The sequence below is a fragment of the Plecotus auritus genome (assembly GCF_963455305.1).
Source record: "Plecotus auritus genome assembly, chromosome: 8".
Lineage (NCBI taxonomy): Eukaryota > Metazoa > Chordata > Mammalia > Chiroptera > Vespertilionidae > Plecotus > Plecotus auritus.
In genome coordinates, this window is record NC_137782.1 from 38,373,425 (window position 1) to 38,387,781 (window position 14,357).

Genomic DNA, 14,357 nt, shown 5'->3' on the forward strand with positions numbered 1-14,357 from the left:
ACAAGGGGGCAGGATCTTTGACCACATGGGGGCAGCCATCTTATGTGTTGGAGTGATGGTCAATCTGCATATTACTCTTTTATTAGATAGCATAGAGGCCTGGTGCACAGGTGGGGGCCGGCTGGTTTGCCCTAAAGGGTGTCCCGGATCAGGGTGGGGGTTCCCTTGGGGTGTGAGGCGGCCTGGGTGAGGGGCCTGTGGTGGTTTGCAGGCCGGCCACGCACCCTGGCGACCCAAGTGGAGGCCCTGGTATCTGGGGTTTATTTATCTTCTACAATTGAAACTTTGTAGCCTGGAGCGGAGCCAAGCCTTCTGCTTGCTCGTGGTGGCAGCCATTCCTTTGGGATTTATGTATTTTCTATAATTGAAACTTTGTAGCCTTAAGTGAGGCCTGGGCTGGCCAGGGTGTGTGGAAAGCTTGGCTTCCTCCATCACCGGGGGCAACCCTAGCCTCCTGCTCTTTCCAGCTCCGTGGCTGCCACCATTTCTGTTTGGGTTTATGTATCTTCTATCATTGAAACTTTGTAGCCTTGAGTGGAGGCCTAGGCCAGCAAGGGCAGGCGGAAAGCTTGGCTTCCTCCATTGCCAGGGAAACCCAAGCCTCCCTCCTGCTCTCTGTGGCCGTAGCCATCTTGGTTGAGTTTATTTGCATATTCGCTCCTGATTGGCTTGTGGGCGTGGCTTGTGGGTGTAGGGGAGTGATGGTTAATTTGCATGTTACTCTTTTATTATATAGGATAGGATGGATATCATGGTCATAAAGTCCACAAGAATATTTTTCCAATTATAGGGAAAGCTAGAACAGCAGTTAGCAATCACAATCCTTAAACAAAAGCAAGATTTTTAAATTAGGTTAAACCAGGGGTCAGCAAACTTTTCCTGTGAAGGACCAGATAGTAAATATTTTTTACTCTATGGCCACCTGGTTCCTGTTGCAATATTCAAAAGCAGCCATAGACAATGCATAAACCAGTGAGCATGGCTATGTTAAAAAAAACTTTCTTGTGCATATTATATGCATTATATAATACAATGTATTATATGCATTGTGAAATTTGACTTTTCAATGATTTCACATGTCCTGGAATATTAATCTTCTTTTGATTTTTTTCAACTGTTTAAAAATGTAAAAATCATGTTTAGCTTGCAGGCCATAAAAAAGAGGCAATGGGCCAGATTTAGCCCACAGGCCATAGTTTGCTGACCCCTGGGTTAAACTAACAGCAGGCCTGACTGAATGATCTATAGAGTTGAGGCAGCCCTCACTTCACAGTTTTAAGAGATGTCATGATTGGACTAGGCAAGACAGTCTTTCCCTTTGTTATAGGAACAAAGTTTATAGTGTTCACTGTGCAAATAGTTTCAAATCAATATATAATAATTGTTTGCTTTGTCATTTAACCTCTATCACTTTTCAAAGTTATATATTTCAGTTCATTAAAGTTGCATAAGAGAAAGCACTAGAAATGAGAGAGGATAAAAAAATATTAACCAGTTATTTTAAATTTATATTCATTCTAGTCCAAGCAGTTCCACTTTAATTTATCCCTATTTTCAGACTGAAATAAAGAGCATATAAATAATGTAGTATTTATTTTTATGATGAGAAAGCAATGTAAACACAGAAAACTCTGCTCTCACTTTGTTATATGGAGAGTACCTCAAATGTACCCTTTGAGGAAATATTTGTTCCTTTCATTCTATTCATAACCTGCTTTCAACTATTCTTATAACTTCTCTCTAGAGCTAGGTGGGACAGAAGTGACCTTCTTATAACAAAGTGTGGTAAGTGTGCTGGTGAGAGTGCCACACCTCTATAAGTCCCCTTCGCAAAATTTCATGAGAAAACAGAAAAAATGCTAGGAACATATATGCCAGGTAAAAGGTAACACACAAAGACACCAGCACACATATTCCTATAGAAATCAGATCCTTCATGTGCCAACTATGAGGAAATATTAGGTGGCAAATGGACATATAAAAGGACCCAACTACAGAGTATACCCCTGTAAGTAGAACATTTAGACTACTATAAAAGTAAACTCTTAATCTAGTCATGGGTAAACTAAACTCCTAATCTAGACACTTTAAGCACTGAAATCCAAATCTGATTGGCTGAAGAAAGTTTAAATTGATTTATTATTTTCTCATCAGTAGCCTCAGAGTGGTGGGTGACTACGCATGCCATAATGAAGACTTCACTATGAAAATTTTACCACCAAAACAGGATCTGCTGGTAGGCTCCTGGGTAGAGTTTTGTTTCATTGATTTGGAATAGGCACCAAAAGTCATTTTGGTGTGGCCATTCCATTCCCAGAATATAACCTCAAACAACAGCTACAGACATTATCACAAAACAGCACCAGATTAACCCCGCTTGGGAACCACTGGGTCCCAGCCTAGAAAAGTATCCTGGGGCGCACAAAGTCAAAATGTTTTGCCATAAAGGAGCACCGAGACCCAGGAGACACTTGGACTTGTTCCATCTGCAGCAGGCACATTCATTCTTGCAACATGTGTTTTTTGAGATGCTGTGTGGGCACCAGAAGTAGAGTAATGTGGCATTTGTCATGCATACTAGGCTTATGATCTGGTGGAAAAGCCAGATTTTACAACATGGTGCAGTGAGAGCTAGATAGATGTTCATAAAATATTTCCCATAGCTGAAAAGGCCATGAGCTAGGTATTAAAGTTTTATAACTCCTTGTAAAAATTCATATGTAGCATAAGGATGTCTGTATTTATTAATTTTGTTAAATGCTAATATATTACTTTTAACCAGATATTTATTTTATGTTAGATGGATGAGAAGGGGGTGGGAAGTGTGTTATCAATTTCAAGATTTGGGATGTGAAACCCATATTGTTATTTCAGAAGAACTACTTCTTTTGGAATGCATTATTAAAATTTCTGATAGAAAATAAAGCTTATCATGTAACAGCAAACCTTGACTACATCTAACAGGACACCTCATGTGTAATTTGAATTCCACTTAAAAGTTAACCTAATCCACTGGGGTTTGTAGGATCACAGGTCTCCCTTTGATGTCAACAAAGATGCCAGTAGAAATAGCTCAGCCACTGCCACAATGTCTAATAGTAATGAAGATCTAGAAAATGGACTAAGTGTGCCATGTTCTACCAAGAAATCTATTAGCTAAAAAATACCTATAAGAAGAATAAGCTGAAAACTATTTAGTGTATATTTGTTGGTACACAAAAGGCACTTCTATTCTTGATATTTGATATTTATCAAACAGTCTGGGTTGATTGCATCAGGCCTGGGGTGAGATGGAGATGGAAGCAAGGTGAGCCAGATCAGACGGGAGATAAGAAACAGACCTGCCAAGGTGTGGCAGGTGATCTGGAGGGCAACAAATAACTGGCAGTACAGGCTACAGCTATTCTTAGCAGAGAAACGGCACAGGCAGGAGGCTTCAGGTGATGGACAAAAGAACCCAGACACAAGGCAGCGTCCCAAGCAGAAACCGGATTACTGGAAATTAGGACGTGGTCACCGAGAGCAAGGCAGGTTAGAAGAGCACAGCACCAGGTGAAATAATGATCTGGGATTGGGCTGACATCCCACTCACCAATCCGTTTCTAAAAACTGGTTAGTCATATAACATGGTAGGGCTGAGAATGTAAATGTGTGCCCAGTGGCCTAATGGTGGTCTTGAAGGATTCTGAAGGAGGAAGCCAGGCTTACTATTAAAGATTAGGTCAACTGATTTAGAAAACTGCACTTGTATTTGCTTCATCATTGGTCTCTTTCATCCATTAAAACAGTACTTCCCAACCTTGGCTGTGCGTTAGAATCATGCTAAATACTTTCTGAAAATACTGCCTGCGTTCCAGACTCCTTTCCAGGCCATTATTATCAGAACCTCCAGGACTGAGCCTGGGCATAGGTTCATTTTTGTTTGTTTGTTTCTTGTTTGTCTGTTTAGCTCCTTGGGTAATTATAGGTTGAAACTGGCTTGTAAACTATGGCCTCCTTCAAAATAGAAACTTGCTTTACTCTCTGTATGCCGAGATCCTAGTACCTGGTGTATAATACTCACTTATTAAATGAAAAACTAATGAATGACTACCATGTTTAGGCCAGTGAGTGTGACTCCGTTTTAAGCCACAGCATGTGTACTGAACCCTAGATACCTTGTAATGAACACCCTGGTCATGAAGCTGGAAGAGAAGCTGGGAGAGAAACATCAACAGGGGCTGCATATGGAAGCAAAGTGGTGGGTCAGCCAGCAGTCCTCATCTTAAATATAGGGGAGCCCAGTATTACTTGTAACTGATTACATTAATTCACTTTTTTTTCTTAAGCGTTTATAAAAAGAACAATTCATTTGAATAGTGTATTGCTAGTATATATCTTTTGTAAAATTGCAATAGAATTTTTTGCCCACTCTGCATCCAGTACCCCTTTATTTAAGGAATTTTACTAATTAACTTCTCTGAGATTTTAATATGTGGAAAATTGGCCCTTCCAAATTAACATATACACTGTCTTTATTATACAGAGAGAAATCTACAATCCAACATGTCTTTCCTTTTCAGATACAAAAAACTTTGAGCTCATTTTTTAAATTTTTAGTCTACTTTCAAATTTTCCAAGAAATGTCTTTTTGTTTTAAACTCTTCTCATTTATTCTTTGTTGTTCCAAGTAGTTTTAAAGTATTTCCAAAAATACCCAGTATGCGGGAAGGGTCTACCTTTTTTTCCAAATGCAACTCCAATTTCTCATTCTAGGTATTATTGTAAAATACTTGGTCTACTGAGTCACTCTTTAAAAACATCTTTATATCCCGGTCAGCATGACTTAGTGATTGAGTGTCGACCTATGAACCCAGAGGTTACAGCTAATTTCCTGGTCAGGGCATATGCCTGGGTTTTGGGCTCCATCCACAGTAGGGGGCATGCAGGAGGCAGCCAATCAATGATTCTCTCTCATCATCATTGATGTTTCTCTCCCTCCCTCTCCCTTCCTCTCTGAAATCAATAAAAATGTATTTTTTTAAAATAACTTTTATTCAAAGAACTATGTTAACAAATTAATTAAAACTTAATAACAGAACTCTTTGAATTTGGAAAGCCTATTTAAAGAGTCTGACAGCATCAGCATTGTAATTCATGTGACAAATAGGCAACTAGCTTGTAGCATTGACCATTTTTAAGACAATAACCCAATAACATTGTCTTATGTTTACACAGAGATACTATTGAAACTGCATTCTTTCTCTACAATACAGTATTAAGTTATTCTGACTAAACATTATTTTCTAATGAGAATTTTAGAGTTCAAGAAATATGCTTAAATAACTAATATTGCAATTATTTTCAGTACATTTGATTTTTTAAAATTTTGAGATTCTGATTATATTATTTTTAGAATGATACTTTCGGCCAGTTTGTGGCAGGATCATAAGAAGCTAGAAAAATTCCTGGGCAAGTGCAGTGGGAAAACTGAGACAAGAAAATTAAACAAGGCCAAACAGTTTGGAGAGCTTACAGGCAGCTTGTGAATCAAAAGACCTTATCTTCCCCAACCAAGGACACTTGAGAGCAAATGGTTTATACCGCTCCTCCCTAACCAGATAATACATAGCTTAAATCACCCTGTTCTGGGAAAATAGAGAACAAAGATCCAATTAATGACATTTGTGCCAGCGAAACCCAAGGACAAATATCCCTTGGGGAATGTTAGGCAGGATACATAGCTGCTAGGGCAGCAAAGTGGGAAAGGGGAAAAGAGGGGGGAATTTTATCTCACCTACTAAGCAAAACAAGATAGCCAGATGTATGTACAAACATTCCAAGATAAGCCCCAACAATGTAGAAGAGAACTTTGAAACCTAGTCTGCTACCCAAGATATCTGGCAGGAGACTTTAAAACGTATAGAAGGAAGGGTGTAAGACCCCTTGAACCTGCACAGGAGGGTACACTCAGACTAGCCGAGTTGTCCACTTGTGCATTATGCCAAGTATATTTTTAATAAATTAGCTTGCTTTGCTTCTTTAATAAATTCACTTACTTTGCTTCAATGCTGCTTTATGTCATTTGCCTGAATTCCTTCTCATGAGAGTGACAAGAGCCATAGAGAAGGGGAGAGCCCTCCACACACACTCAGGGAGCTGTCCCGTAACAAGTTGACGGCATCATTGATTTGTCAAAGAGGAGATCAAACTTTGCATTCTGAGTATAAAATTAAATAGGAAACCCACTGTGCCTAGAATGTTTTCTTTATTGCTACTTTCATTTTATCTATCAAAATTTTGCTTTTACTCTCAAGCCTTATTAAAACAAGTTCTAATAAAATAAATGTTGTAATTCTAAACTGACCTTTTTCTTTTAAATCTGTTTTTTCAATCCAATCCCTGGCACATATACATATGGAAAATATGGAAGAAAAAATCCCTACCCTTGTAGAATTTAACCCTATACTCGATAAAATAATCAACCAGTGAAGCTTTTTGAAAAGTGAAAGTCTAATGAAATATTCATCATAATAAGTATTTGATTTTTAAAACTGAAGTGTCAAATATAGTTTAAATAAATCAACCAATAGCACCCATCAGAGCCACAATTAGAGCATAAATTGAAGAAATATTCATGCCTCTTTTTCCGATCCACTATATTGTCTACAATGTGCTGATTTGACCTGATTGATCAAGAAAAGCTTCACAGTTGAGAAAAACTCTCTTATGTACTAGTTGACATTACATTTAATTCCTACTTCTTTTGACTTTCCCGGCAATCACTTATTTTTAAATTACAAATTTTAATCTAAAACTTGCTATAATGTCTTTGGGCCTGCGTTTTAGTTTTCTGTCTCCTGCTGTCATGTTCCTTATTCTCAGTGTGCCTGCCAAGTACATCTTACTAAGAAGTAGCATCTTCTCTCTCTTTTGGGAGTTTAATCTACTGAGAGAAACCAACCAGTGAGGCTTGTTAGAATCACCTCAAGCTAAGTATAGATTCCAAGTGATAGTCTATGGAGTTCTCCAGTGAGTTTTCAGAAATACTACTAATGTGTGGACTTTGTCACATCTGCACCAGCTCTTAGAGGCTTGTTTTCCTTACTTCTTAGTTTGGGGCAATATTCCACATGGGTGAAGTATTGGAGCGCAAAGGTTATCTATGGAATGGAGAGAAAGGCTAAGCCAATTAAATTGTTTCTAGTTTTTCAGTTTTGTGACTCCTTTGCCAGAAAAGTCAAATGTTTGACTTAGTATAAATCAAGATTCTTAACCTAAGCAATACTTTTTCTGTTGTAAACTTAAGGCATACCTCTAATATAATAAACAGCAATCATGTGGGCGATTCACTTCCTTTAAAAGGGATTACAGATAAGCAATGAATGATTAATATAAACAATTGCTGTGCATTCAAAATGGGCTTTATACAAATAGCAAGAAAGGTTTAGATAACTTCCAGTGCTTTCTTTTCCTCTTCATAACAATACAAATATACAGAATATTTCTGATTATATTCTCTCTGTGACTCAGTCATGCTAACTGTATATTATAACTGCCTAAACCTCAACATACTTAGGTGTTAGTCTTTTCTTAAGTTTTAAGTACAGTACTTGTTCACTATTTGATATACAACAGTGGATTGTAAGGATTAGTTGTGTGTTACTGGGAATAGAAGTAACACCTGGTCTGCACTGTCCAATGGAGTAGACACAGCCCCTTAAAAGTAATACATGGTAGACATTCTACTTAAGAATTAATTCTTTAATTGATCATTATGTCATTTTACCCATATAGCCAAATATAAAAATAACCCTGTTGTTTTTATAAAAAGTAATTTTTAAAATCTCTTAGAACTAGTCTTCCATAAGCTTCCCATCTGTTAAAAATCACTTTTTAGACATTTATAATTGAAGCACACACTGCCATCAACAAGGACACAAATTAGATCAACTGCCAGGCTTATTAGCCTCGTGTCACTGCTTACTATTTGGGCACTCATATTCTTTTGGCCTTCCCCTGAATGACATTTTGCAATTTTTTCCCCTGACAGTAGGCCAAGATGCGGGTATCTTATGATACAGCATAAAGAGAAAACCTTTAATCCCTTGGGAAGTATCCATTGGAAAAAATGTTGTGCTTTAAAAAATGAAGTTGCATATTTTGAGAACAAATATAATATATTTTTCTGATACATGGAAACACACCAAGTTTAGACTGGTAATTGAATGCATGTCAATTTAAAAAGAGCATTTTACCTTTCAAACTGGATTTAGATGTAGGTGTGAACACTTTACATGCTGTACAAGCTCTCTTTGAATTGCTGTATTACATACAGGTGCAATTTAGTATAACTCTGAAAAGTAAAAGAACTCAAAACATGAACAGAATTGTTTTCTTTTAAATTCTAAATGCCAATCTTGAAACATATGGCTCTCTTGAAATTTGTTTCCATTTAAATTTCCGTACAGTTTCATAACAGTCATTTCTAGGTTGCTGTCGTTCCCATCCAGAGGGGCGTCTTTAGATTGATTTATGGTTGCCTGATCAGCAGAACAAGTTTTCATATATTTCTCCATTCTTAACTGATCTACAAAATTTGAACATGTGACTATAGACAATTCTTAGCACCTCTACTTTCTCCCCTTCAATTTCTCTTTGGTTTTCTTATCTCTTATCTATTCTTTACTGATGATGAGTTGGATATACCAAGGATATATCAAGGAATTCTTGGTTGATTTTTACCAAAAAATATCAGTGCCTCTTTTTTCTTCTTCTTTTTCTTCTAGGAACCAAAGAGCTTGTTGTAAGTGTGAATGATGATGGAATAATTTCCTTGAACTTTGAATGTGATCAGATGGCTCCAAATTCTGAGTTTACCTGGTCCAAAGATTATGTAGCCACCGAGGACTCGTCACGTTTAGAAGTTGAAAGCAAAGGCAACAAGTATGGACTGTTTCAGTTATAATCATGGGTTTCCTTTTCATAATAGGATGGTGAAGTAGGCTCTTTGCTTTCCATTTCAAATAGTATAAAGAGATGAATCACAAATATTTTATATCTGGTATGTAATATAAAAAGTAATAATCAGTATAAACTTTAAAAAATAACAAACCTTGCCCTGGCCGGTGTCGCTAAGTGGTTAGAGTGTCTGCCCATGCACCAAAGGATACCGGGTTCAATTCCCAGTCAATAGGTCAAGAACATGTACCTGGGTTGCAAGTTCAATCCCTGGCCCCGGTTGGGGTGCATGCGGGAGGCAACCAATCGATGTGTGTGTGTGTGTGTGTGTGTGTGTGTGTGTGTTGTCTCATTTCTTACAAAATATTCTGTTCTTAAGGACAAAAATGACCTTCAAAGACCTCGGGATGGAAGACTTGGGCATTTACTCCTGTGATGTAACAGACACTGATGGAATAGCAGCAAGCTACTTGATAGATGAGGAAGGTAAGTTTAAAGCCAGTTCATTCACAAGTCCAAGCTGCTTTGAGTTCTCAATGATTCTCAATCATCAAGTGACGTTTGTTTTAGTAATTTAAGGTTTAATTGTTCTCTTTTTCTCCCTACAGAGTTGAAACGTTTACTTGTTCTCAGCCAAGAGCACAAGTTCCCAAGTAAGTGTCCACAATACTTTCACAGAGTTTAGCAATCCTACTAGGTGGTGACTTCTGGAATAGGGCAGATAACTCTGACAGGATTAAGAGAAGAGGCTCTTGAGAACAAATAATGGAACATACATTGATAGCTACAGATGCACTTTTTAGAAGTGCTGCTTTTATCTTTGTTCTCAAGAGCTGAAGAGACTACTAACATAGGAACTATATTTCATGCTCTGTTTCATAGAGAAGTGGCAGATTACATAGGCATAACAGCGGCGTAATTAAGTTCTCTTTTTGCCTACACATTTTAGAATCATATATATATATATATATATATATATATATATATATATGTGTGTGTGTGTGTATATATATATATACATATATATATATATATATATATATATATATATATATATATATATCCTGGATACATTAATTCTTGTGTCTTTTAGGCAAACTAATACCCTACACAATTTAATGTTGGCACCTAATAAAAGAATCGTACCTCTTAATACAGATATTACCTGCCTATCATTTTAAACTCCTGAAAAATATGCCTTGATCAGAAAAAGAATTTCTCTGAACTATCTACAAACCTTTTAATAAAACATTTTCCACATAAAAGATTAAATTTCACATTTGACACCTAAAAGAAGAGAAAGAAGTCTGAAATGACACTCGGAAAGTTCCACTGGCCTGATAAGATTTCTTGTCATTGGTACCTATTGACCAAAGTAGGTACTTATCCAGAAAGTTACACCCTAGAGTTTGAGAAAACAAATAGAAAGGTATTTCATATACTCACTCTTTTACATCACGATTTTTTTAACTCATTAATCCCTAAACTATAACTCCTTCACTGCTATGGGAGTTTCAGAACCCAGGAAACTATACTGTGACCTCAGATTATAGACAAAACTTTATATGTTTGTATATGTGCATTTTTCTAGGGAGAGGGTGTATAGCTTTTCTGAAATTCTCAAATGAGACTGCGATTTTTAAAAAATTGCTGCTCTAGAATCAATTTACGGGTATCTCTTCCATTCCTAAGGAATGATTGATCATGCAGACTTTCTGAATTCCAAGGGAGAACCATTTCTCTTCTGTATGCTTAGTCACTATAAAACTGGAAACGTAATACCATAAATGGTGTCTTAACAGTTACATATATTTTAAAATTGTATGGAAGGTAGAGGTTTGGTCTGAGCCTCCTTTTAGCTTTGTATTGGAACAACTGAGTTTTACAATGAATATAAAAGTGCAAATGAAAGGCATCCCTTAAAGCTTGAAAAGGGTAGTTTTAGGATAAATACAAATAAACATTAATATACATTTGGTACAAGTTTAAGAAGCTTATAATTTAAAATGTAGCAGTGCTACATAAAATTGTGAGATAGGTTTAAGGGTGATGATTTCTCCTAAAGGAAGTAGAAGGACTACTAAACTTTGAGAAACAACCATACTTTTCCACAAAGTATGCCCTGGAGCCACCTCTGGTACAGAATGATTGACTGAAGGAGGCTTTGTAGAGAAAATTTTCACATTACAGGAAATTTAGAAACTAGTTTTAAGAGATGTCAGCCAACTTTTAAAATTTCTCTCAGACTCAAATGGCTTAAGTGATATAGGTATAAATCAGAGATACATGGTTCTTTCACTTTCTTTGTGAGGTAATCCATGTGATATTTTAATGTAGCTTCTCAATAGTGACTCGCTATTTGCCTCTGAAAAATTTCGCTTGGTCTGAGAACTTAAATGAACTGGTTGGTATACCATGGGGGTAGACAGGGTTTAAATGACAAGCTAGTTCATCATATATATAATTAAAATTAATTCTTTTTAAATTTTATTTTTAAGACATTTTAAAGAACCTCCAGAGGGAGATAAATTGTTGAAAAAATCAAACTGAACTCCTTTCCAGATATTTTGAAGTAACTCTAAGATCATAGAATGGTGAAACAGGAGAATATCTTGGTTAATTAGGACTTTCAGTTCAATTTCATTCATTTATAAATGAGTTGAATGAGGCCCAGATATGCAAAATGGCCTGCCTAACATCACAGCTTGTTAGTAGCTGACGTCGGAGTAGGCTCCAGCTCTCCTGGGGCCAGCCCAGGACTCTCTTCATCGCACTTTGTTATCGTCCCTACATATACCTAACCAAAGCCACAGAAGAGAGTCACAAAGGTTAACTGAAGGACCTCAGGGTGCAAGTTCATCCTCTGCATTTTTACAATGGAGACATCTGCGACTCAGAGAAGGCAGATTACTTGCCCAGAGTGACAGTCAGAATTAGAACCCAGGTCTTCCATCCTTCCATGCCATGCTTTCCCTCCAATGCCCTCACTGCCTCCAGGCTTTTCAAGAAGCAGGGTGCTCCATTGCCATTGCCATTGAGTGTTTTTTCACTTGTTGGAAAAATCTGTGTCAATAAAATTGGTTACCAATAAAATTATTATTTCTATTTGTCATAGCTGTCGCAGTTAAATCAGATTTGGCAGTTGAAATTTTGGAGAAAGGTCAGGTCCGGTTTTGGATGCAGGCTGAGAAGCTGTCTGGCAATGCCAAAGTCAACTACGTATTTAATGAAAAGGAAATTTTTGAAGGGCCGGTAGGTTTTACACTTCCAGATTTCTAAACATATTATTATAGAATGTGCTGAGGGAACCTAATAGAATGCAGGTAAGTTGTTATGAAAACCACTAGGTGTGGGGTGGGGAGTCTAAATTTTCTCTAAAAATGCAGAGAAAAATATAAATTGATTGCTCATACTATCCAAACTGGAGCACTTTTGAGAATGAAAGAGGGTACTAGTAATTTTCCCAGGACAAGAGTCATAAAACAAAACTGTGCAAATCAGGAAGTTTAATCACCCATGAAATAGAGCTGCTCCCTTTAGAAGGCAGAGGAGCCAGCACCCTGACCTGAACTCACATACTCACATCAGAACTCCCAACAGGGACTTGGTTCTTTATGTGGAGGAAATGGCCTCTATTGTTCCAATGGCTCAGAAAAAAACTGCAGTAAAATGTATTTATTGCTTTTCTGGTTAAAAATGCAATACATCCTTATTGTAAAAAACTTTAAAGACTTAGAACAAGTCACAAATTTTTACAGCTTTTTGATGTACATATTGGTATGTACTTTTTGATCTTTTTCTATACATCTGTGTGTATATGTTCATTCGTATCTTGTTTACATAGGTGATTGTGTATATCTATATCTACTTCTTCGTTTTTAACATAAGCATCGTTTCCATAGAAAGAATTACAACATCTGTGCTTTATTTGTCCTCTCCAGACATCAGTAGAGCCAGGATCTGGCCAGTGCCTGGTGCGACTGAAGAACGTGGGTTTAGGGGCCCTGGCCCTCACCTATGTTACCGTGGTATAAATAGGAGACTGAAAAGACAGGGGAGAGATATGGTTTGTGGCCACTATTAACAACCTATTCTCCTTTGATCAAGATAGGTTTTCGAAACATTTGAGGGGTCATTAGTGAGGGAAAGAATGAGTTATATTACGAGTAGATGGGTATGCATTTTATTCCTTTTCAACTCATACAGTAATTATGTGTAGATATATGTCCATTATGACCCATCTCCTCCCTGTTTTCAAATGTTCTCATAAACTGCTGTGATCACCACCTGGCCAGTGGAAAGGAAGGAAAAACTTTGTTGGTATCACTCTATGCCACCAGAGCCATCGAGGGAACACTTGTGCACATGTGTGCAGAGACCCACTCCCTGTCATGTGCTCACACATGCTTACATGTTGCTGCATGCACACACAGTTTATTGTCATTGCAATAGGCTCTAATCATACTGTTTTATTGGGTGGAAAATACTGTCTTAGGTCAGGTTTTCTAGAAGGAGATTCTGAAATAGAGTTTCTCTTTCAAGTGATTTATGGGAAAGTACTCTCAGGAGTAGAGGGTGAGGGAAACAAGGAAGGTAGACAAAAGCTAAGCAAAAAGAGGTCTCAGTTGGAGACTGGCTTCCTTGGGGGAGGCTCCAGGACCTGAATTGCACCACAGAGTTGATCCCAGACCTGAGTCTTCCTTCTGTAGCACTTTATAGAAAAACACATTAATTCAGATTCATTATGGAACTTGTACTGGTATGTCCAAGGGCTAAGATGTATCTTTATACTGAAAACAATAGTTGCCCAAGCAACAGGATAAAATAAGTATAGTCTAACAGGGCAATTTCATTAGGAGAAAATGGACTTCAAATGCTTTGGAAGCATTTTTTTCTTATATTAATTTAGCACATATTTATTCATATGTGCTAAATTAATTTAAGTTAATTTGCCTGCTACATACCATGCATGTGCTAGATACTAGGGATATAGCAATAATAAGACAAATACTTCCCTCATACTGCCTATAATTAATTTTGCATTATTCTGATAATTAAAACAAATGTAATCTGGAATGTAAATGGAAATCTAAGAACAACTTTTTTTTTTACTCACATGATTTATTAGATGCCTCTATAATTAACAGTGGGTAATTATATTTGGAGAAGATGTTGGACTTTTTTATTAATTAATTATTCTTCATTTTTATTGTTGACACTTGTGGATGTTCCCATTCCCCCCCTTCCCCCCTCTCCACTCCCCCTTCCCTCTGACCATGACCACACTGTTGTCTGTGACCTTGGGTTATGCATATATGTTTTTTATGAAAGAAGGTGAAGGGATTAGCTAAAAACAACTTTTGGATAACATTTTTTGACTTGGGATAACAAAACTCTATTTATATTTTAAAATTAAA

At 37.1% G+C, this 14,357-nt stretch overlaps 1 protein-coding gene across 3 annotated transcripts in view; it reads left to right on the forward strand.

Annotated features, from left to right (window-relative positions):
• Positions 1–14,357, forward strand: part of MYOM1 (myomesin 1) — a 153,414-nt gene that overhangs the window by 120,441 nt on the left and 18,616 nt on the right. For all 3 annotated transcript variants that reach the window (XM_080685527.1, XM_080685528.1, XM_080685529.1), the window contains 4 exons: positions 8,769–8,925; positions 9,320–9,426; positions 9,549–9,593; positions 12,056–12,192. In XM_080685527.1, coding sequence (XP_080541653.1) covers positions 8,769–8,925; positions 9,320–9,426; positions 9,549–9,593; positions 12,056–12,192 — 446 coding nt within the window. The remainder of the gene's footprint in view (positions 1–8,768; positions 8,926–9,319; positions 9,427–9,548; positions 9,594–12,055; positions 12,193–14,357) is intronic.